The following is a 24,050-nucleotide window of genomic DNA, read 5'->3' on the forward strand; positions in this document are numbered from 1 at the left end:
TACTTGGTGAATCAGACAGAAATTATAGGCAGCTGTGAAAACAACAGAGGCTTTGGATCCAGATTGAAACTCAACCCAACTCTAACTATATTGTGAACAAGTGACTGCCCTGGTTTGCCTGTTCCCCAGAAAGGCTGACTCAGAATCAGTGCGGATATGTTGTGGGGGAACAGGGGACCCCTCACTCCAAGTCAGTATCACTCAGTCTCTACTGCTCCAGGCTACTTGTGAGCTGGGGTGAGGAGGAACAAAGTCTGACAGTGCTAGCCTGGCTTGCTCTCCCCCCTCTATCTGAACCCGACCAGTTTTCACCTCCCTCCCAGACCCCCTTGCTCATCTCCCACTGCCGAATCAAACAAAAGCTTCCAAATTTACTGAGCACGTCCATGGGTGGCAGTGTTTGGGGCTCCAGGTGAGTCTTCAGAGCCACTTTCATGGGCTCATAGGTGATGTCCCTCTTGTCCAGAAAGGCACAAAGCTCGTATACTTCAGAGATAGTTTCAGTCAGGGGCAGCCGACATGTGCCCAGCCAGTTCCTGTTCAGAGTAAAGACCTGCCACAGGCAATTGTGGTGAACTGTGCCCCAAAGAGCTGACCTGTCATCTCTGTGTCTGGAACCCCCAACACAGCCTCAACCTTGTGCTTTGCTCCCGTTCCTTCCTTAATTCACTCCCTGATGAGAGCCTGTGGGAGGGTAAACTTGAAAACACAAGTTCCCTTTTTGGAAGATGAACTTGACATATTTCAGAGACGTGCTCGAAATCACCTTTGAGAATCCCAGCAAGAAACCAAGCGAGGGCCTAGCTACTCTTCTCCTTCCCCCAGACATCTGTCTTGTCACTACAGGTCACCCATGAGATGCCTACCAATGGCATAGTGATGCTGTGTGGCCCAGGAAGAAGGTGGGTATCATGGCAAGTTATCTCTGGGGGCCCTCACATGACAGTACTGGAGTAGGTGTACTGGGGCTGACTAAGCCTCTCCTGAAGAGCATACCCACTTCTGTCTTAAATTCTTGTCCCATCCTTTTTTTTTTCCCCACTTCAATTTCCCCTTCCACAGAACAGGATGGAAATTCATAGTTTTGTATTAATAGAGATGTTCTGTGCTTGTTTTTCAAGGCAAATACCTGATCACACTCCTTGGTGGGAGACCCCCTTGCCCCTCTCACCCTGTACATTCAGTAAGGGTTCCAGGGGTTTAGGGAGGAACTTTGAAGGAGGCATCTGCATGGTGGGGATACCATCATTCTGTGGAGTGTTATGTTCTCCCAAGGCTTCACAGGACTTGATTCAGTCACAGTGTGCAGAACCCAAATAGGAAAGAGTCTTGGAAAGATCCTTGAGCCTAGTACCCAACCTCCTCCTAAACCCTAGGTCAGTGCGGTTGAGGGTGGCCCCAAGGATCCCTTCTTCCCCATGGAGAGCCATACTTGACATGCTGGAAGAGGACCCCATTTCCCGTGATGTACAACCGGCTTCTGTCCAGCGTGCTCTCAATGCGGAGCTGCCCCAGCGCTGAGTCAGGGTACTTGACTAGCAGCCCCAGTGCCATCATGTACAGCGGCCTCACAGACTCCAGGCCTGTAGCTCGGCCCCCCTTCCCGGGACTTGGCGGTGGACATGAGGCTCTGGAACAGCCACCTGTGAGAAAGGAGAAAGGAGAAAGGGCTGGCTCCAACCTCCTCCCAGCCAGAGTAGGTCCTCTGGCTGCATGGCTTATACTAAAGGGGTTTTGAGGGAGGTTCTTTCTTTCTTTTTATTATTTTTTTTTTTGAGGTTCTTTCTTTGTGCAGCTCAGTTTAGCAGTCAAACTACCTGCTGGGGGTGGAACTGGGCTGCATGTGCGTGCGTGTGTGTGTGTGTGTGTGTGTGTGTGTGTGTGTGTGTGTGTGTAAAGCTCTAGGATACATCACCACCACCCTCACTCCCTCTTTACTCCTCTCTTCTTCATACACCCAGAAACCAGGAACAAAACCCAAAAGGGCTCTCTGCTGGGAGGTATATGTATTCTTAACCTTTGCAGTTCAGAAGTGTCAGTGCTAGGACCTGCTAAAGCCTCTGTAGAAAATCTGTGTCCCCAGTTTCAACCTCTGCTCTCATCACCCAGGCAAAAATCAGTTACCAGGGCACAGAAGCAGATGTTTGTACAAGATGTGTGGGCACACACATACAAACCCATACACTACACACCCACATGCACACTTATACCACACACACACACACACACACACACACACACACACACACACACACACACACGTGCTCTTTTCAGGCTGGATGTTTGGGTTGCTGGCCCCTGGGATGGACCTTGTTTTCCAGCCTTGGAAACAATGCACATGGTCCCTGTCGCTATGGCTACAGTGGCTGGCTAGGCAAGCTACTGGATGTTTTTCTAGGTCATTATAATCCTTGGAGGCAGAGAAGAAATGCTAGCCTTGCCTCACAGTGCAGAAACTGTCCTGAGAGCTAGCAAGGCCTCTTGACTTAACAGGCAAAGTGAAGCAGAGACAGAGCTGGGACTGGAGCTGCCTGTCCATCCCTTAAGGCTCTGAAGCAGCTTCCATTCATTGAGTGAATTATAGAGGGTGAAAGAGCTGTCCACCCTCTACATGCCTGCTAAATTGGCTTTCCTGACCTTTCCCTTGCTCTGAGGGAGCAGACACCCCATTGGAGAACCAGAGCCCTTGGGGAAGGGTTTGAATCCTTACCGTCCTAAGTGGAGAGTGAGGCCCAGAGCCAGGCTCCTGAGTCCACTGAAGGCGGCCACTCCTCTCCAACTGAGTTTGTGTGTCTGGGGAAGAGGCTGGGTAATGGGTTCTCTAGGTGGGGGGCAATATGACTGAGAGGTATGTGGGCTAATAGCATCTCTAGGAAACTTGACCTAGCATTTCCCATATGCCCTACTGGCCAGGGAAGAGGAAGAAAGGGAGTGGCATTGGGTTGTGGCATTCACAATTGCTCCCCACCTTCACAATCACTGACTACACCTAGACCAGTCTTCAAATGCACCATTGCCCTAGGATATTCTGACCTGCTGTCCACTACCCATAGCTCAGTGGGAGGCTACACAGACTGAAGGCACAGGGAATTTTCTTTCATTTAGGAAGGGGAACCACATCTGATGTTCAGGGATTACTTCTGGCTCTGCACTAAGAAATCACTGCTGGAGGTGCTCAGGAGATCATATGGGATGCTGAGACTTAAACCCAAGTCAGCTTCCTGCAATACAAGAACTTTACCTGTTGTGCTCTTGCTCTGACCCCAGGTGAAAATTCTCTTTCAAAATTCAAAGCCAGCCAAAACACTACCTTCTTCCATTCACTCCCAAGGCCCAGAGTGGGTATGGAAGGGAAAATAGATATTTTAGGCTTTTCTAGGTCAAGCCTGACTCCCCAGGTTGTCCTGTGCACATACCCATATTCATCCGGCACACCCTTACAGCTTCAGTGAGCTCAGGAATTTCCAGGATTTCCACTTCGGCTTCCAACACATCTATATTGGAGAAATTATCTGGCAGAAAAATCTTCTGTGAGCGTAGAAAATTCACTTGAAACGCAAAGGGAAGGGTCAGAGAGATAATACAGCAGGTAAGGTGCTTGCCTTGTATGCAGCCAAATCAGGTGTGATTCCCAGTACTACATATGGGTCCCCCAAGGATCACCAGGAGTGATCCCTGAACACAAGCCAGGAATAACCCATGATCACTGCCAGATATGGTTTTTAAAAAAAAGCAAGGAAGCAAAGCAAAGCAAAAGGAAATAATACAAATTAGATAGGTTCTTTCTTGACAGCTCAAGAGTTACACCTGGTTCTGTGCTCTGGAATTACTCCTGGCAGTGCTAGTCCAGGACCATGTGGGGTGCCAAAATCTGAATCAAGATTATAGCAGGGCCCGGAGAGATAGCACAGTGGCGTTTGCCTTGCAAGCAGCCGATCCAGGACCAAAGGTGGTTGGTACGAATCCCGGTGTCCCATATGGTCCCCCGTGCCTGCCAGAAGCTATTTCTGAGTAGACAGCCAGGAGTAACCCCTGAGCACCACCGGGTGTGGCCCAAGAAACTAAAAAAAAAAAAAAAAAAAAGATTGTAGCAGCTACAGATGCATGCTAGACAAGCATGACTTTGTACTACTCTCAAGACCCAAACTAGGTTCTTTCTTGTGATTTAACTGTAGACCCGTTATTTTATTATTATTATTATTATTACTGCCATTCATCCTAGGCTCTCCTGGTTCTGACCATGGTACAACAGATGTGGTTAGGTCAGCTTTGAATCTACTTTTCTCTCTCTCTCTCTTTTTTTTTGAATCTACTTTTCATTATAAAAGATCCCACATAACCTTGTTTTCCTGGGTCTTGGTCATGGATGGGGCTCTCAAGCCAGACCGCTCCTGGTATGTACATTTTGGCCTTGAGACTTACCCTGGGCATCTGGAGCATCATTGGAGCAGGTAATTCTATAAGAGGAGTTTGCTGTTTAGAGAGGAAGGGGTGACTTCTAGGAGTAACTGATAGTGTTAGGGGACACTGAGAGGGACCTGGACAGTGCCTTTCTCAGTGTGGGAGGCAGAGGCAAAGCCTGGGATGAGGTAGGTCTCCTGTGAATGAACTTGGAAAATCAGAAGCAAATTCCAACTGTCTCTGCAGACCAGAAGTATGTGATTGACTGGGGTTCCAGGTATCTGGGCTCCAAGTACAACTTGGGTATCTCCTGCCCTAGACAGTAAGCAGCACCTTGAAATCAGAAGACATTCCTGACAGCTCCCAAAAGCCTGCACTGGACCAGGGAGGGAGGAGGGGTTCCTTCTATCAGGGTCCAGGAACTCATTCTTCCTAGGATACTGACTCAAGCTGGCAAGTCTACAGAGATTCTAGGGAGCCTTCATCATCTATCCTCTTTCCCTGCTTTTATTCTGAGTGATGGCAGGTATGGACCATCCCTTGCAATTACCCTTTTTCATCATTATATAGTGAGAACAAATAAGGCCAGGAGCCCATTGAGAGTTATAAATAAGAGGAGAGTAGATAAAAAGAGAGGCTGACTTTAGTGGGGGTGTGGATGGGGGGAGGCTTTTGGGCCAACTGGTCCTGCTATTTAATCTTTGGACCCTGTGATGCCAGGAATTACCTGAAAAGGAGCTGACTTTGGAGCCCAAATAAAGGTCTTGCCCTTCACCAACTCCTATGGCTCCTGACACCATTGTTGGTACCTTCTAGTAGCTTTAGAACCAGGCTGTCTCATCATGAACAGGGAATGCAACAGTGTCAAGATTAAAGGGAGTCTCAGGATTGGAAATTTCTCACCTATAAGAAAGATTCTACCACACTTCTGAGTTCAATTTCTCAGGAAGCTTCTGAGGCCTTTGAACCATACTGGGCTTTCATGGCACATGGAGTGGAGAGGAACAAACACTTCCCCACCCCCCACTCCCTGCCTCCAGTCCTGGGTTAGAGCAATCACCAATGAAGCGGAACTCGCTGCATTCACATTCAATCAGGGCCACTCTCTCTGCCAGCCAAAGCAAATTGTCTTCTGTCACCAGGCTTGGATACTTTGCCACTAGGTCCAGGGGTAGAAAGCAATAGTGCACTTCCTCTTCAGTGTCCAACAACGGTGTATCCATGAGCCCAAGTGGTGCCTTGTCATGCATGCCTGGAGGACAATTTGCAGAGAGGGTTTGCCCTGGCTCTCAGGGAACAATGGGGCTCCCACTTACCCGGTTGCCCAGAGGGAAACTGGGGAGTCCCCCCAAAAGCAATCTTTTCCACTCTCTGTAACCCAAGGTTTGGCAGAAATATGATAGGAAATAGGGCATGGAAATCCTTTTTTTTTTTTTTTTTTTTTTTTTTTTTACAATTAAGGGTAGTAGACATGCTATGGTATTTTCAATTCTATACTCAAAATCATTAAATTCCTATAATTTACCCTTTGGGTTCTAATGGATCAAACCAGCCACTGTGACCCACAAAGTAGATTCCATGACTCTCAGTCTCAAAACCAGGAAACCTGGTTTCCCAGAGAGGTCTGGAAAACTTCTGCTACTAGGCACCACCCCTGGTGATCCCTGGGGAGATGGCAGAGGGTGCTGGAAAGGTGACTGGAATTCCCCAATGAGGAAGAAGAAGGATGCACCCCAGCCTGGCTCATAGGTAGCCCATATGCTAAGAAGTAAATGTGGGCGCTGGGAGAACATCCATGGGGGTGGCTACAGGGGTTAACAGTAGTAGAGCAAACTTGTGAGAAATTAAGTCGCTTTCAATAGAGAGGTACTTCTGTGAGGGTGAGAAGGCAGGTTGGTGGGGCTTCAGGAAGGCACAGCTAGGATCATACCAGTGAAGGCCGGGCTCTTTATGGGGAATTCAGAAGGTTTGCTGATGCACCTCCATGTCCTCCAGTAGTTTAGAGATGCCCTCTCAGCCACAGGTATGTCTGCAGGCCGCACGCGCAGGTGGTGTTTCCCTTCCTTCAGATTGTCCAGAGTCTAGTAACAGAGAAGGATATTTCAAAATGGCTTTGTTTTTTTTCGGGTTTTTTGTTTGTTTTTGTTTTGGGGCCACACCTGGTGGTGCCCAGGGGTTACTCCTGGCTAGGCGCTCAGAAATTGCTCCTATGACCATATGGGACACGAGGGGATCGAACCGAGGTCCATCCTAGGCTAGCTCGGGCAAGGCAGATGCCTTACCCTTTGCGCCACTGCCCTGCTTTGTTTGTTTTTGTTTGCTTGTGCTCAGGGCTTCCTCCTGGCTCCGCTATGGGATCACTCCTGATGGACTCAAGAGATCATATGTGGTACTGGGGGATGAAACCCAGATCAGCTATATGCAAGGCAACCATCGACCCATTTTAGTATTGTTCCAGCTCTGCTTTGAAGTGTTAAACCTATACACCTATTCCAGGGCAAAATACCAGGAAAGACAGATTTGGTTTGCTAAAGTCTTTTGAAATAAATGGAGGGGTCAGAGAAATAGCACAGCGGTAGAGTGTTTGCCTTGCAAGCAGCCGATCCTGGAAGGATGGTGGTTCGAATCCCGGAATCCCATAGATTCCCCATGCAGAGCCAGGAGTAACCCTGAGTGCCAAAGGGTGTAAACCCCTCTCAAAAGACAAAAACAAAACAAAAGAAACAAGAAGTTGATAAAACAAAAAATGTAAATATTTATGATATTAAAAAGAATGCTGGGGCCGAAGAGATAGCATGGAGGTAGGGCATTGCCTTGCATGCAGAAGAACGGTGGTTCGAATCCCAGCATCCCATATGGTCCTCTGAGCCTGCCAGGAGCGATTTCTGAGTGTAGAACCAGGAGTAACCCTTGAGTGCTGCCGGGTGTGACCCAAAAACAAAAACAACAAAAAAGAAATGCCATTGTTAAAAATCTCAATTATTATTGCTCTCTGGGTTTTTTCAAACAATGTTTTTGAGTTATCTTATGTATTCTAAAATATAATTTGTAATTAATATATAAACTTGTGGGGCCGGGCGGTGGCGCTAGAGGTAAGGTGCCTGCCTTGCCTGCGCTAGCCTTGGATGGACCTCGGTTCGATCCCCCGGCGTCCCATATGGTCCCCCAAGCCAGGAGCGACTTCTGAGCGCATAGCCAGGAGTAACCCCTGAGCGTCACTGGGCGTGGCCCAAAACAAAAAAAAAACAAAAACAAAAACAAAAAAACAATATATAAACTTGAGATTCAGTGCTCCACTCTGGAACTGCCTACCTCCAAACTTGGGGCATGCAACTCCTTTTCTTTGCTCTTTTCTTAGGGCTCTATCTTCTCTTTTAATGGATCACCCTTTTTTTCCCCTTTTAATAAAATGTATTTACTTTAAGGCCAGAGAGACAGTACAGGGGTGGTGGTAGGGCAGAGGTGGCAAGGTGCTTACCTTGCATGTAGTAATGATCTTGCTTACAATCCCTGACACTGTTCCCTAAATATCCTTAGGGGTCTCAGATGTGACCCAACATCCCCTGTCAAAATGCTTTCATTTTCTGCTTTTATCAAAATGCTTTCATTTTCCCTCCAGAGTAAAACTTGCTGTTTTGTTTTTTAGGCCACACATTACTACTATCCCTGTTCTCAGAGGTCACTCCTGGTGGTCCTGAAGAACCATTAAGTGCCAGGGATCGACCCAGTCCTCCAGCACATGTGTGTGCTCCAACCCTCAAATCCCTTTGTATTTTGGAACTTCTTTTGTTTTTGTTCTTGTTTTTGTTTTATTACACCCAACAATGTTCAGGACTTTCTCCTTCTTGGCTCTGCACTCAAGAATCACTCCTGGCAGTGCTCGGAGAACCATATTGAATGTCAGGGGTCAAACCAGGAGGGCTGCATGTAAGGCACATGCACTATCTGCGTACTACTCTCTATTCCCCCTAGAATATTTTACTATTCTGCTACTCCTAATCTTAAAGAGTAGTAATTGTGTGTGTGTGTTTGTGTGTGTGTGTTTGTGTGTGTGTGTGTGTGTGTGTGTATGGCGGGGGTGGGAGAATAATATCTCTCTTTACAACACTTTCACACACACTTGTTTGCTTTTCCATCTTTCAGATGAGGCAGTTGAGATCAAGTCCAGAGTTTATTTGTTTTGCTTACAGGACCAGGTTAGTAGGGTAGACTAAGTTTGCAGGGAAGCACCCCTGCTAGGCAGGCTGTATGGAACCCAAGGGTCTTAAGGATGTTACCCAAGTGGTAGAGGCCATGCTTGGCATATGAGACCTTGAATTTTGTCCCAGTACCACATGGCCCTTCAGTCCTGCTGGGTTTGACTCTAATGGCCCATAGCACCAAACCACTTGACCCACAATGCTGAGTAACTGTGCCCAGCACTGGCCTCGCCCTATTAAAAAAGTTCCACACACCAGGTAATTTACCATAACATCGAGTTAATTTTTTTCTATCCCATTTTTCTAAAACATTCTTAAGAGATAGCTGGAACATTAGAAATTTATTTAATTAGTTTTTTGAAGGCTTACTCTTGGCTCTGTGCTTGGGGACCACTTCTGGAAAGGCTTAATTCCCACAGAACGACAATAATTGAACCTAGATTGGTTGCCTGCAAGACAAGCAGAGTTACCTCTGTGTTATCTTCCCAGACCCTTATTATTTTTATTTTGTGGTCACACTGCTCATGCTCAGGGTTTACTCCTCTCTACTCAGGGATTGCTCCTTGTAAGTGCTTAAGAGACCATATAATGCCAGTGATTCGAACTGGCTTCAACTGCATACAAGGCAAATTCCTTACCTTCTTCACTATCTGTCCAACCCAACAGTAGTCTTCTAATGATAAAGTATGGGACTGAAGGGATTCCTCAAAGGATTGAATCTTGCATGCAAATAATATGTTTCAATCCTTTGATCTCTGGCACTGCATGGTTCACTCAGAACCGCTAAAAGTAGCCTCAATTTTTTTTAAAACAAAAAAGTATACAGAAACCATATTGACTACTTTTTTCTCTAAGCACCTCATAATAGAACACCTCAGGCAGGACATGAAAGTAAGAGATTCTGCTTCAAATTCCTATAAAAATGTTCATGGTAATCCTGAGTTTAGGTGTGTGTGTGTGTGTGTGTGTGTGTGTGTGTGTGTGTGTGTGTTATTTGTTTTGGTTTTGGGGGCACACCCAGCAGTGCTAAGGGGTTACTCCTGGCTCTGCGCTCAGGATTCGCTCCTTGCAGGCTCATGTGACCATATGGGATGCCGGGATTCGAACCACCGTCCTTCTGCATGCAAAGCAAACACCCTACCTCCCTGCTATCTCTCCGGCCCTGTTTGTTTTTTTAGATCACATCTGGTGATACTCAAGGGTCACTCAAGGTCACTTACTTTGTACTTGGGAACTTAGGGTTCTGGGGATTGATTCTCCAGGCCTCCAAATGACCCAGCCTTTAGGAGCAGGATCTGAACCCAGGGGAATCATGAACTTTGAACAGAGCCCTCTGGTGGCTATCCATGTAAACTACACTCACATAAGGAATAAAGTCCGTCAAAGGAGAGGGACCAGAGTGAGAGTATTTACTCTGTGACTGGTGGATTTGTAAGAGAACTGGCAAGAGAGTGCTTTCTGAAGCATCATAAATGGGAATGAACAGAGTATGCATGACAACAGAGTCTTACATTATTCTCACATAAAGCCTAGAGAACTGGTAGCTGCTCTCAAGCAGCTCCACTTGGTGTAAAGCTGAGACAGGAAATCGAACACTTTACATGGACTGAGTGAAGACGCCTGGGATTTCTTGACAGGAATCCAAACACTCCCTTCCTCTTTGCTGGCATTGCATACAAACTTAGCATCTGTTGAGCTGTCAGCTCTCCTGATGAAAGAAATCAATGCCAGATGATTACTTCGAAGGAAACTTGGCACAAGCAAAGAGAAATGAAAATTAAGTGTCAGAGGGCTATAGCTCAGGGGCCTAGAACACAAATATGAACACTAGGCCCCGAATTGGATCTCTGACACTTTATGGCCCCCAGCACTCCTAGGTCTGAGCCATATCATCATGAGACCTAAGTGCTGAACCATCAGGGTTGAGTATCACAATGTCTGGCGCCTTTAAACATTTTTTTTTTGGTTTTCTGTTTTTTTTTGGGGGGGGGGCACACCCGGTGATACTCAGGGGTTACTCCTGGCTATGCACTCAGAAATTACTCCTGGCTCGGGGGACTATATGGGAAGCCAGGGATTAAACCAAGGTCCATCCTGGGTCAGTTGCATGCAAGGCAAATGCCCTACCACTACGCTATTGCTCCGGCCCCTCCTTTAAATAATTCTTGGGAGTTGCTCCCACTAAAAATAAGTGAACTTCCTGACAGGTGATTGAGGTTGGAATAAATCCACATCAGTGGATAGGACAGGCTTACCGAGCTAAGACAAGGAATAATAGGGTCAGGGATGTAACTCACATGGCAGAACACAAACCTTATATGTGTGAGGTCCTACTTCCAACTCTGGCACTGCTTGCCTTCCCTTCTTATTACCACCAGAGGTAGCTTTAGCACTGCTGGAACTTTGAGCACCACTGGAAGTAGCTCTTCAGTATTTGTGCTAAAAAATGGCTAACATACAGTAACTGCACATAGGAGAGATAGGATAGGGTAGGGGACAGTAGAGAATAGGTAAAGATTTATATAGATGTTATAAGCGTGTCTTATATGTGGCTATTTAAGAAGCATAAAGAGCATAAGGAGCATGAATATTTGGAGAATGAGGGAGATGAACTCAGAAGGGTAAATCAGAGAGTGAAAGGGGCCAGACGAATGGCTATGAGTAATGAGCACATACTCTGCTCATGAGAATCCTGGGTTTGTTTCTTGGCACTGTATGGTCTCCCAAGAATGGTTCCTCAGAGCAAGTTCTGCGTATCTGGCTAAAATTAGCCCCTGAGCATTGCCAGGTGTGGCCTCAATACAGAGTGAAGAATTGTAAATCAATTCTCTAGCTGTAAAATGGATTAATTTCTTGGGTAAGAGAAACATAATTCTTTGCTTGTTTTGGAGGTATACCTGATGATGCTCAGGGCTTACTTCTTACTCTATATTTAGGTATCACTCTTGGTAGTGTTTGCAGGATTTTCTTGGTGTCCTGGATGGAATTTGGGTCATTCACATCCCAGGTATGCCTCTTACCCCTTTACTATCTCTCTGTCCTTATATGAATGTTTATTTTCTCTTCTCAGGGGTAAGATCCCAAACAACTTTATCTCCTACTTTTTTTTCTTGGCTTTCAGGCCACACTAGGCAGGCTCAGTAATTATTCCTTATCAGACACAGGGTACCATATGGGATACCAGCGATTGAACCTTCATAGGCGACATGCAGGACAAGCACCCTACTCATTGTACTCTTCTACCATTCTTCCTGCTCTAACAGAACTCCAAATTTCCACAAACTCCAGTGACGTTATATATGCCTTCTCTCTTTTCTGTACACTGTTTTCTCTTTCCGCCCTTTTCTGCGAGAAGACCCTGGAAGGTCTCCTTTCCAGAGCAGGTCATCCTCTGCCTATTCCCTCAGAATTTGTAAACATTTTTTGGGGGGCACACTCAGTGACGCTCAGGGGTTACTCCTGGCTATGTGCTCAGAAATCGCTCCTGGCTTGGGGGACCATATGGGACTCTAGGGGATTAAACTGCAGTCCATCCTAGGCTAGCGCCGGCAAGGCAGATGCCTTACCACTTGTGCCACCACTCTGGCCCCAGAATTTGCAAACTTTTTAATTCAGCTGCAGGCTTGGATACCAGCCTATTTTTTTTTTCTTACATTCAACCTCTGGAGCAAGGCCTAGGCTTATGATTCCTTATGATTCCTTCACTGAGAGTCAAAAATTTCAATGAGGGAGCCAGAGAGATAGCACAGTGGTAGGGCGTTTGCCTTGTGCAAGGCCAGGAATGATTTCTGAGCACAAAGCCAGAAGTAACCCAAGCATTGCCAGGTGTGGCCCAAAAAACAAAAACAAAACAAACAAACAAAAAAGAATTCAATGAAGACTATTGTGCTATAAAAGAAAATCTTGGAGAAAAAAAAGAAAATCTGGGGGCCGAAGAGATAGTATGGTGGCAGGGCATTTGCCTTGCATGCAGAAGGACAGTGGTTCGAATCCTGGCATCCCATATGGTCCCTTGAGCCTGCCAGGAGCAATTTCTAAGTGTAGAGCCAGGAGTAACCCGAGTGCTGTCGGTGTGACCCAAAAACAAAAACAAAAACAAACAAACAAAAAAAAAAGTCTGAAGGATGTGGGAAGATGTAGGAAGACTTTCAACTCTTGCAGTTGAAAAGTGTGCTCTTTTCTAAGGACACGTAGAAACCCAAAAGGAACAATTACCTGACTTGATAAGGTCAGAGGAAAGGCCAGTCATGAGAGAAAGCCTGGCCACCAGGAACTTCTTTTCACAGTATCCGGCACCCCTGACCTCTGTCCACAGTGGTCACACAGGCTGAGACTTGACAGTCTTTGAAGATACACTGGACAGTTAACATGGTTTACTTTAACCTCAGGAGATCTAAAAGTATCTTTTCAACTGCAGAGATTTTTTGTTTTTGGGCCATACCTGGCGAAGTTCAGGGGTTATTCCTGGCTCTGTGCTCAGAAATCGCTCCTAGCAGACTCCAGGGACCATATGGGATGCTGGGAATTGATCCCAGGTTTGTCTTGGATCTGCTGCATGTAAAGCAAACACTCTATTGCTGTGTTATCTCTCCAGCCCCAACTACAGAGATTTTATACATAAATCTATTTGTAACAAGTCATTATCAGTGAACATTATTACTATAAAATGATGCAATCTCGGGGCCGGGAAGGTGGCGCTAAAGGTAAGGTGTCTGCCTTGCAAGCGCTAGCATAGGACGGACCGCGGTTCGATCCCCCGGCGTCCCATATGGTCCCCCCAAGCCAGGGGCGATTTCTGAGTGCATAGCCAGGAGTAACCCCTGAGCGTCAAACGGGTGTGGCCCAAAAACCAAAAAAAAAAAAAAAAAATGATGCAATCTCTGGGAAGATGGAGAATGGAGGAAGATGGTGTCATCATAGGGTGTGGGGGTGCAGAGAGATTAGAGAGAAATGAAGATTAACACTAACCTGGGACCTAGAGTCCAGAGGAAAGATGATCTTTGAGGAAAAGGAGATGGTATGACAGAAGAAAAGGGGTCAGATTGGGTCTGCAAGGCGATGGGGAGTCAAAGAGAAAGGAAATTGGAACTAAGCAGAGCTCAGAAGAGAACAAATTCCATTACACACCCAGGCAAAGCTACCACATAGTACAGGAACTTGAATTTTCAGCTTATTTCACATGTACATTTAAATCCAGAGATCCTTTAGCAGTAGAGGAGACAACAGTGCTTTTGAACAACTTCAAATTGACAACTGGGAAAGGAGCATGTTGGATGGAGATAAGTTCTTGTGAAAACAACATCTTTGGGGGGGGCAGTCCTTAGAGTCCTATTTAGAGGCTATGTTTGGGACCCATGAGTGTCCTCTTGGGGTGAGGTGGCCATGGCAGTCACATTAACTTGAGAATAATCTAACTTTGAAAAAATAAAGTGGCCATTTTTTTCTCTCTTAATAAACATAATTTTTTTTCGAACACATAGTTCTCTCTTTCCCCTAACATCTTTTGTTTAATAAAAACTACCTTGAAGGGCCAGAAAGATAGTACAGAAGGTGTTTGCCATGCATGTGGTCAACTTAGGTTCGATCCTCAGTATCCTATATAGTTCTCTGAGTCAGGAGTTATACCTGAATGCAGATACAGGAGTAAAGCCTGAGCATCGCCAGGTGTTACCCAACCCTCCTCCAAATTCTATTTTGTTTCACTTTAAAAAAAATAAGTAAATAAATAAATAAAGAGAAAGAACATATGGTCTCAGGTGCATTGGTGAGGAAAAAAAGGTCAGAACTAAAGACCAAGCCTAAGTTAATGACAATAGAATCAAGAGACCCAAATTATAACAATCTAAACTTAAAATGGACCTATTACAGGGCCCGGAGCAGTGGCTCAAGCAGTAAGGCATCTTCCTTGCCTGTACTAGACTAGGACGGACCACGGTTCAATCCCCCATCATCCTACATGGTTCCCCAAGCCAGGAGATATTTCTGAGAGCATAGCCAGAAGTTACCCCTGAGCGTCACCAGGTGTGGCCCAGAAACCAAAAAAAAAGGACCTGTTACACTAAAGGGTGGTATGGGATGCATGCTGGGAGCTTTGGTGGAGGGAGAGCAATACTGGTGGTGGGAATGGCCCTAATTCACTGTCACTATATGCCTGAAATACAATTATCAAGGACTGGTAATTCACAATGGTCTCAATAAAAAAAAATTTTTTTTGTCAGATACGGTGGCACTCAGGGGCCACCTCCTGGATCTGTGCTCAGAAATCGCTCCTGGCAGCTTGGGGGACCATATGGGATGCTGGGATTTAAACCACCATTTATCCTGGATTAGCTATGTGCAAGGCAAATGCCCTACCACTGTGCTATCTCTCCAACCCCAACAAAAAATTTTAACAAAAGGAAAAAGAAAAAAAATAAAATTGCCATTTCCTACTGTTTCCACTAATTAAAATGGGGCAGAACCATTCTCCCAAGAGAAATATATTTGACATATCTCTTAAAAAGATGAAAAAAACAAACAAACCCACAAAAATTGTAGTCCTGTTAGTCAATTCATCCTGCACGCACTAGCTCAGGAGTCTTAGTGGGCCGCTTTCCCTTTATTTTTTTATTTTTATTTATTTATTTATTTATTTATTTATTTATTTATTTAGTTAGTTTTTGGGTCACACCCAGCAGCGCTCAGGGGTTACTCCTGGCTCTATGCTCAGAAATCGCTCCTGGCAGGCTCAGGGGACCGTATGGGATGCCGAGATTCGAACCACCAACCTTCTGCATGCAATGCAAATGCCTTACCTCCATGCTATCTCTCCAGCCCCTGCTTTCCCTTTTTTTTTTTAATTTTTTAATTTTTTTTTTTTGGTTTTTGGGTTACACCCGGCGGTGCTCAGGGGTTACTCCTGGCTATCTGCTCAGAAATAGCTCCTGTTAGGCATGGGGGACCGTATGGGACACCGGGATTCGAACCAACCACCTTTGGTCCTGGATTGGCTGCTTGCAAGGCAAACGCTGCTGTGCTATCTCTCCAGGCCCTAATTTTTTAATTTTTAATTATGAGAACAAAGATGCAAAGAAAGAGGACAAGGTAAAGTTACAGTGGAAGGACAATCACCCATAACATAATTCTCAGAAGAAGTCCCCTTGCTGATATCTTAACTTTGAACTTTCAGCCAAAGAACATTAAGATAAATAAAACAGAATCCATGTACAATTACTTTGTCCCTCAAGTCCCCAGATTGTAACACATTATAATATTTCTCAACAGCACACAAGGCAATCTAAAGCCATAAAACTTACATAACCCCTTAAACATTAGAGGCATAGTATTTCTTACATTTCCATGTACATGCATATTAGCTTGTTAACCTCAAATTTTTTTTTTTTTTTTTTTTTTGGTTTTTGGGTCACACCCGGCAGTGCTCAGGGGTTATTCCTGGCTCCAGGCTCAGAAACTGCCCCTGGCAGGCACAGGGGACCATATGGGATGCCGGGATTCGAACCGATGACCTCCTGCATGAAAGGCAAACGCCTTACCTCCATGCTATCTCTCCGGCCCCTAACCTCAAATTTTAAGTTTTTTTTTTTTTTTTTTTTCTTTTTAAGGATTAGAGTCAAAGGAGCACAGTAAAAACGGTGTTAGAATGGCAATTGTTGTTTGCATAGGCCCACCAATATATGAGGGGCATGGAAAGGAATAACCTTGGCCTAAATACAAAGGGACCCTACCCCTGAAGTTTCCTGGCATAAGACCAACTCTAGGCTCCAGGCAAGCTAGATCGTCCAATCCAAGACATTGTCTGTAATGCCAACACACTTTTATTTTTCTTTTTTTTTTTTTTTTTTTTTGGTTTTTGGGCCACACCCGGTGACACTCAGGGGTTACTCCTGGCTATGCGCTCAGAAGTCGCTCCTGGCTTGGGGGACCATATGGGACGCCGGGGGATCGAACCGCGGTCCGTCCTAGGCTAGCGCAGGCAAGGCAGGCACCTTACTTCTAGCGCCACCGCCCGGCCCCACACTTTTATTTTTCACACAGTCTCTGTTGTTGATATCATGTTTCTGCATTAAAGATCCTGAAATCTGCATATCCTACATTGAAGTCAGGATGTGGAGCATTCTCTAGTTTCACCTCACCATTAAAGGGCAATGCAGAGAGCCCTGTCCTGTAAGCAGGTCGTTGTTGTTGTTGTTAAATCTTCTCAGTGTTAAGGGAAGTCTCTTTTGAGCAGGTCGATGTCTGAGCAGTGGTAGGGTCTTCCATGGTAGAGGATTGCTTCCAGGTGATGTTATAGACAAACCTGGATGTTTCGTGGATGGCTTCCCTGGTTCAGGGGTGAATGGAAAATGCCCTTTCTTCTGAGGCCTGTGCCGGGTCATTATATCAATGTTCAGGGTATAAGGTCCCTTTGCACTACAAGATTTGTGTGTTCCAATCTCTATTAGATAGGATCTTATTTGTATGTATAGTATTTCCCCATTTTAATGTGCCTATGCAAAAAAGGAGCAATGCCACGTGGTGTTATTGGTGCATATGGGAGCCATAAGAACAAGTCCAACAATCCCTATGACATGGTTCAATCATAAGCATTAAACTGGGGGACTCTTTCACCAAAATTCCTTGTTGAACAGCTAATAAAAAGAAGATAAAAAGTGGTTAGAATCGTCACTGTATAGGAGACTATTTAGTAAGACTTATAGCTGTCAGAGAAAAAACACAAAATATTCTAAAGAAATACGTGTCCATTTTATGTCTTTTGAAACAGTCTGGGGTTGTTACACACAATGCACGGCTTTGGTCTGTGATTAGGATTGTGCAGTACTGAAGTTAAAAAGAGTAATGTGGGGGGCCGGGCGGTGGCGCTGGAGGTAAGGTGCCTGCCTTGCCTGCGCTAGCCTAGGACGGACCGCGGTTCGATCCCCCGGCGTCCCATATGGTCCCCCAAGAAGCCAGGAGCAACTTCTGAGCGCATAGCCAGGAGTAACCCCTGAGCCTCACAGGGTGTGGCCCAAAAACCAAAAAAAAAAAAAAAAAAAAAAAAAAGTAATGTGGGGGCCGGGAAGGTGGCGCTAGAGGTAAGGTGTCTGCCTTGCAAGCGCTAGCATAGGACGGACCGCGGTTCGATCCCCCGGTGTCCCTTATGGTCCTCCCAAGCCAGGGGCGATTTCTGAGCTCATAGCCAGGAGTAACCTCTGAGTGTCAAACGGGTGTGGCCCAAAAGCCAAAACCAAACCAAAAAAAAAAGTAATGTGTGTTAGTGATGTTTTTTGGGGGGGTGAGAGAGTTAAGGAGTAAAAATGAGCTTTGTAGGGATGTGGGAAAGGGCAGAATACAAAATGGGCATTCTGGATACGCAAAACATAACAAAGATAAGGAATACTCTTAATACATGCAGTGCGCCCCCGCGCGGTTTTCCATATGTAGACTGGTCAGAAATTGCCAGTGACAAACAGCGCAACCGAGCAAATCTCAGCACACCCCAAGTTAGGATCCACCATTTCTGGCCTCCTGGGCTGGAACTCCAGAAGGCCTGGAGGCCTGGGGCAGAAGAGGGGAAGGCTGGGGGCCTATCAAGGCTCCCAGCGCACCCAAGTTAGGGAGAAGGCCTTCCACATGGGGTCTCCCCAAACCCCATGCTGGCTAGAGCTAGCCTACAGCTCAAGAGAGGATCGATAGAGTGCTTTCCCTTTTTGTTTGTTTTTGTTTTGGAGCCACATCTGGCTGTGCTCAAGAGACCATACAAAGTACCAGGGATTGAACCTGGTTACATGCAAAGCAAAGAAAGATCCTCCCCACTGTATTATTGCTCCAGCCTAATGGGTTGCATTTTAAACTCTCTTAGACTATCCTTGCATAGTTTCTAGAAGTGCAGAAGTTTCTAGAAGATTCTATTTCTGGGAAGTAATTTAGATGCCACAAGAATTCATTAAAATATTGTCCTCTCTCCTTACTACTATATTGTTTCCAATCCCTCCTACTGATTTAGTTTGCCAGCTTCCCAGTACAGACATAATCTTCAAGACTGTATTTTTGTTGTTGTTGTTGTTGTTGTTTTTTGGATCACACCCGGCAGCACTCATGGGTTACTCCTGGATCTATGCTCAGGAATCACTCCTGGCAGGCTTGAAGGACCATATGGGATGCTGAGATTCGAACCACTGTCCTTCTGCATGCAAGGCAAATGCCCTACCTCCATGCTATCTCTCCAGCCCCTCAAGACTGTATTTGCGGCACTAACAACAATGCCTATGAGATCCCCATGTTTTGTGGAAGAAATAAATGAACAAATGACTGAAAATGGTCCCAAGATCTAGGCTTTCAGTGGTTTAGCTTTGTTGACTGAAGTTGCCATGGATTATGTGGCTTGTCTTCTCTGGGCTGACCTCAGTTCCACTGCAATCTACATAAATAGTCCTCCAAGGACTTATATCTTCATTTATTACAACCTAGATATATTACAACCCTTAAGAAAGGATTTCTTTAGGGAAATACAGATCTGAATTGAAATGGCTAGTTGTTAACACAATGATAATGTGGCTCTTGGACTAGATAGTAATGAAAAACTTTCAATCAGAGGCAATGACACAGGGGCAAGTGTATTTGTGTATGTGTATGTTTGGTTGCCAAATGGCTAAAAACTGCTCTCTGCTAGTAGAGCTTTGAGACTTTGCTGAAGTTTTCTCCAAAGCTGCAGCAGTTCTCAGAGATGCCTTATGTTCTGATAGGGGTGGTTGAAAGGAATGTACTAGTAAGGAATTTGTCAATCTGGAATTGCCTTGTAAAGACAAGAAGTTCGGAACAGAACCACTTTGAAGCAGGAAAGCAAGATTGGTAGAACCAAAGGATGTGCTGCTTTCAGCAAAGGAAGTCGATTAAGACACAGCACTGGCATTTTAGTTTCTGTTTTGTTTTTTGTTTTGTTTTGTTTTGTTTTTACAACACCCAGCGTCGCTCAGGGGTTACTTCTGGCTCTGAGCTCAGAAATCACTCCCTGATTTTCAGGGACCAAATGGGATGCTGTGGGTTGAAGCCACATGCAAGGCAAATGCTGTGCTATCCTCTGACCTCATCAATGGTATTTTTGTTTGTTTTTGGGCCACAATCAGTGATGCTCATGGGCTACTCATGGCTATGTGCTTAGAAATGGCTCCTGGCTCGGGGGACCATATGGGAAGCCGAGGATCAAATCCAGGTCTATTCTGGGCAGCCACATGCAAGGAAAATACCCTACTGCTGTGCTATCGCTCCAGCCCCAGCACTGGTATTTTTAAACCTGCCCCTCCACTGTCAGCTCCAGACCTCTCACCGATGGAAGTAGCTTTAGGAGGTCATTTTGGTTTTTGGGCCACACCCGGTGACGCTCAGGGGTTACTCCTGGCTATGCGCTCAGAAGTCGCTCCTGGCTTGGGGGACCATATGGGACACCGGGGGATCGAACCACGGTCCGTCCTAGGCTAGCACAGGCAAGGCAGGCACCTTACCTCTAGCGCCACCGCCCGGCCCCAGGAGGTCATTTTGAACACATCACTCAATGTTCTCTTTACCCACAATGGCTGGGTACTAAGGAATGCTAGGAATATAAACTGGAAAAAGATCCTGGCTAATAAGGGAGAAAAGCAAATGAATACAGAATTCTAACAGAATCAGCACTACTGGGAGTAATTCAACTTGTTTCAAGAGCAGAGAGATAAAAACAAAACAAAACACCAAAACTGCCTGGAAATGTCATGTTTAGTTTCCATGGGGCCCATAATTTAAGTTAAATCTATAATTTGAGAGTGATGGTGAATCCTGAGGTACTAGGGATGTGTTTCAGATCTTTGAGTCATCTCCCCACTCCAGCTAAATCTTTAAGGGGAATTATTCCAGAAAGGGGGACCAGCAAATGAGAATGCATGGGATAAAAGCATTTGGGGTATGTAGGAGGGTAGTAAACTTGTGTGTGTTCATACATACATATATTAGGAAATGAGTTAGGATAAGCAGCAGGGCCAACTTGTGAAGGAGGTATTTCTGAGATCATATCAAGAGCTTTCCATTTGAGTTTTCCACTGATATACCAACAGATATGCCCCACTGCTAGTATGAACATTTGCTCTTTCTAAACTGAACTGCCTTCACATCATGAGTACTGAAAATGTGAGACAGTCACTGATCTGTTTTCTTAAGAGACATCACATGTGTGGTCAACATAAATACCCTGGCTCCCTTGAGTACAGGAACCAGAAAACAAAATGGGGATTGGAATAATAGTACAGTGTGTAAGGGATTAGCCTTGCATATAACTAAACCAGATTTGATCCTTGGCATTCCATATGGTCCCCTGATCACCAGGAGTAATTCTGAGTGAAGAACCAGGAGTAAACCCCACAAAAGATGTAAAAGGGTTTGGGATTTGACTTAGCATATATTGACTTGGCATATATTGCCAAGCACATATGAGAACTTAGGTCCCATTCCTGGTAACAACCAAAAATAAAAAACATAATCATTCAAATTAAAATGTTAAAACTTTAGCACCAACGTGGGTTTTTTGTTTGCTTATATGAACAAAGGCTTTGAGACAGGTCATAACTGAATATGGCCTCCCAAAAAAGAATAATAAACATGATTAAAATATTAAAACCAGGGGCCGGAGAGATAGCACAGCATTAGGGCATTTGCCTTAGATGCAGAAGAATGGTGGTTCAAATCCCGGCATCCCATAAGGTCGCCCAAGCCTGCCAGGAGCAATTTCTGAGCCTAGAGCCAGGAGTAAACCCCTGAGCGCTGCCAGGTGTGATCCAAAAAAAAAAAAAAACAAAATAAATAAATAAATAAATAAATAAAATAAAACCAGTCTTGCTCATAGGTTGTACAAAGAAGTAGTGAGCTAAAGTTAGTCCATGTGCTGTGGTTTACTACTGTATTTCACTGAATAATCATTGCACCCTATCTTTAAGTAATAACAACACAATTAAAAAACTTCTCATATTATGCTCATATCCTACTTATTTGCAAAAAAGTCATAAAATTTATTATGATGATCTGAAATGTATTAATTCCTGATCTAATGTTAGGCCAGAAATGAATAATTTTTGGACGGTAGGTTTCATGAGAAATGTCTAACATACCATAAAATTTAGCCATCCATTTGATTTGGAGGGAAAGCATTGGGGAGGGATTTTGGAGTCATACCCAGAATTACTTGGAGTCTACTGCTGGCACAGTGCTCAGGAGACCATAAAGTGTCAAGGATCAATCTAGCTCCCACATGTAAAGCATATGCACTAACGCTTTAAGCTATCTCCTTGGTGTTTGCTCAGCTTGATATTCTCATTTTAATCATTACCACATGTACATTTCAACATCTTAAAAGGAACCCGTGCCCAATCCATTTAGCCACTGCCCATTCCTGCTTACTCTTTCCTTTCCACCTGGACCCTAGTTCGAGGTAACCATTAATCTACTTTCTATGATTCTGTACATTATATAGAAGTGGTATCATATAATTATATAGTCCTTTGTGTCTAACATTTTATTAAGCATAATGTTTCCAAGTTCATCCTAGTTGTTACATGTATCAATACTTCCTTTTTATTAATGGTATTCTATTGTGTGGCTATAATTATTTTTGGTCTGTTTACAGCAGATAAATATAAGTTTCTGCTTTTAGGCTACTATAAATAAATAATGCTGCTGTAAACAATAATCTAAAAGTTTTGGTGTATAGTTTTTTTTTTTTTTTTTTTTTTTTTTTGTTTTTTGTTTTTTGGGCCACACCCGGTGACGCTCAGGGGTTACTCCTGGCTATGCGCTCAGAAGTCGCTCCTGGCTTGGGGGACCATATGGGACGCCGGGGGATCGAACCGCGGTCCGTCTCCTAGGCTAGCGCAGGTAAGGCTTACCTTACCTCCAGCGCCACCGCCCGGCCCCCTGTATAGTTTTTTGTATTGGTGTTTGTTTCTTTTTTTTGTGCACATATGGCAGTGCTCAAATTTGTTAGGTATAAAAAAAGAAAAGAAATTAAAAAAAAAAAAAGGGCCAGAGAGATAGCATGGAGGTAAGGTGTTTGCCTTGTGTGCAGAAGGACGGTGGTTCGAATCCTGGCATCCCATATGATCCCCCGAGTCTGCCAGGAGTGATTTCTGAGCGTAGATCCAGGAATAACCCCTGAGCACTGCCGGGTGTGACCCAAACAAAACAAAACAAAACAAAACAAAACAAAATAAAAATTGTTGGGTATACATTTAGTAGTGGAACTGTTAGTTACTATATATATTTTGTTTGGTTGGGGTTTTTTTGTTGTTATTTGGGGGGGGTCACACCCGGCAGCGCTACTGACTTTATGCTCAGAAATCGCCCCAGTAGGCTCAGGGGGGATCATATGGGATGCAGGATTTGAACCACCATCCTTCTGCATGCAAGGCAAATGCCCTACCGCTGTGCCATCTCTCTGGCCCTAGTTACTATACTTTAACTTTTTGTTTTGTTTTGTTTGGTTTGGTTTTTGGGTCACACCTAGTGGTGGTCAGGGGTTACCCCTGGCTCAGTGCTCAGAAATCGCTCCTGGCAGGCATGGGGGACCATATAGGATACTGGGATTCGAACCACTGTCCGCCCTGGATCGGCTGCATGCAAGGCAAATGCTCTACCACTGTGCTATCTCTCTGACTCCTATATTTTAACTTTTTGAGAAACAGCCAGACTGTTGCAAATAGGCTGATTAGATTTGCATTCCCACCAACAGTGTATAATAAGAAGGTTAAAATTTCTCCACATCTTTTGATAGTACCAATTTCACTGATGACTGGCATCCTAGTGGGTGCCAGTGGTATCTCACTGTTTTATTTGTATATCCTTGATGGCTAATAACATTTAGGTCAGATTCAAAGGCTACCCCTCTGTGGAAGGGAAAAAGGGTCACCTAGCTGGGGCATAGGATGGGGAAGGGGTCCCCTCCACGGCTGCCCCAACCTCCCTGACTCAGAATGAGCATACTTGGCTTTGCAACAAAATAAAACTCAGTAGGTAAATTGTTTTAAATGGCAGATTTGATGTAAATGTATGTTTTAAATTCTAGTACAAGGACAGTAACTAATAGAGTAAATATGAACTACCACACACAAAATAAACACATTATGAAATTCAATTAGTTCTAGAATATAGAAATGCCTTCCTCCATTGTTATTTAAAAAGCATTACCCTGTTCTTCACAACACTTATCTCTCTGCCAAAAGCTTTTGTTTCTCTGGCTTATTCCCACATCTTCAGCACTTGCCTTGTGATAGTGCTCAAGACACTTTAAATATTAAACTTAAAATCAATACAGTATAACTGTTGAGGTCAAATCCATGGGCTGGAAAACATTTTAATTTTCAGGCTACATTTTCTCCAAGCAAAATGCTTGTATCTTTCTTGGGGGCAGGGGTCACACCCGACAGAACGCAGGGGTTACTCCTGGCTCTGTGCTCA

At 44.7% G+C, this 24,050-nt stretch overlaps 1 protein-coding gene across 1 annotated transcript in view; it reads right to left on the reverse strand.

Annotated features, from left to right (window-relative positions):
• The window catches only part of KCTD19 (potassium channel tetramerization domain containing 19), a 35,385-nt gene that overhangs the window by 6,347 nt on the left and 4,988 nt on the right, over nucleotides 1-24,050 (reverse strand). Inside the window, exons 2-6 of the mRNA XM_049786352.1 lie at nucleotides 6,332-6,482; nucleotides 5,462-5,653; nucleotides 3,417-3,548; nucleotides 1,433-1,643; nucleotides 376-536 (exon numbers count right to left, since the gene is read on the reverse strand). Coding sequence (XP_049642309.1) covers nucleotides 376-536; nucleotides 1,433-1,643; nucleotides 3,417-3,548; nucleotides 5,462-5,653; nucleotides 6,332-6,482 — 847 coding nt within the window. The remainder of the gene's footprint in view (nucleotides 1-375; nucleotides 537-1,432; nucleotides 1,644-3,416; nucleotides 3,549-5,461; nucleotides 5,654-6,331; nucleotides 6,483-24,050) is intronic.

The sequence above is a fragment of the Suncus etruscus genome, chromosome 14 (assembly GCF_024139225.1).
Source record: "Suncus etruscus isolate mSunEtr1 chromosome 14, mSunEtr1.pri.cur, whole genome shotgun sequence".
In the NCBI taxonomy this organism is placed as follows: Eukaryota; Metazoa; Chordata; class Mammalia; order Eulipotyphla; family Soricidae; genus Suncus; species Suncus etruscus.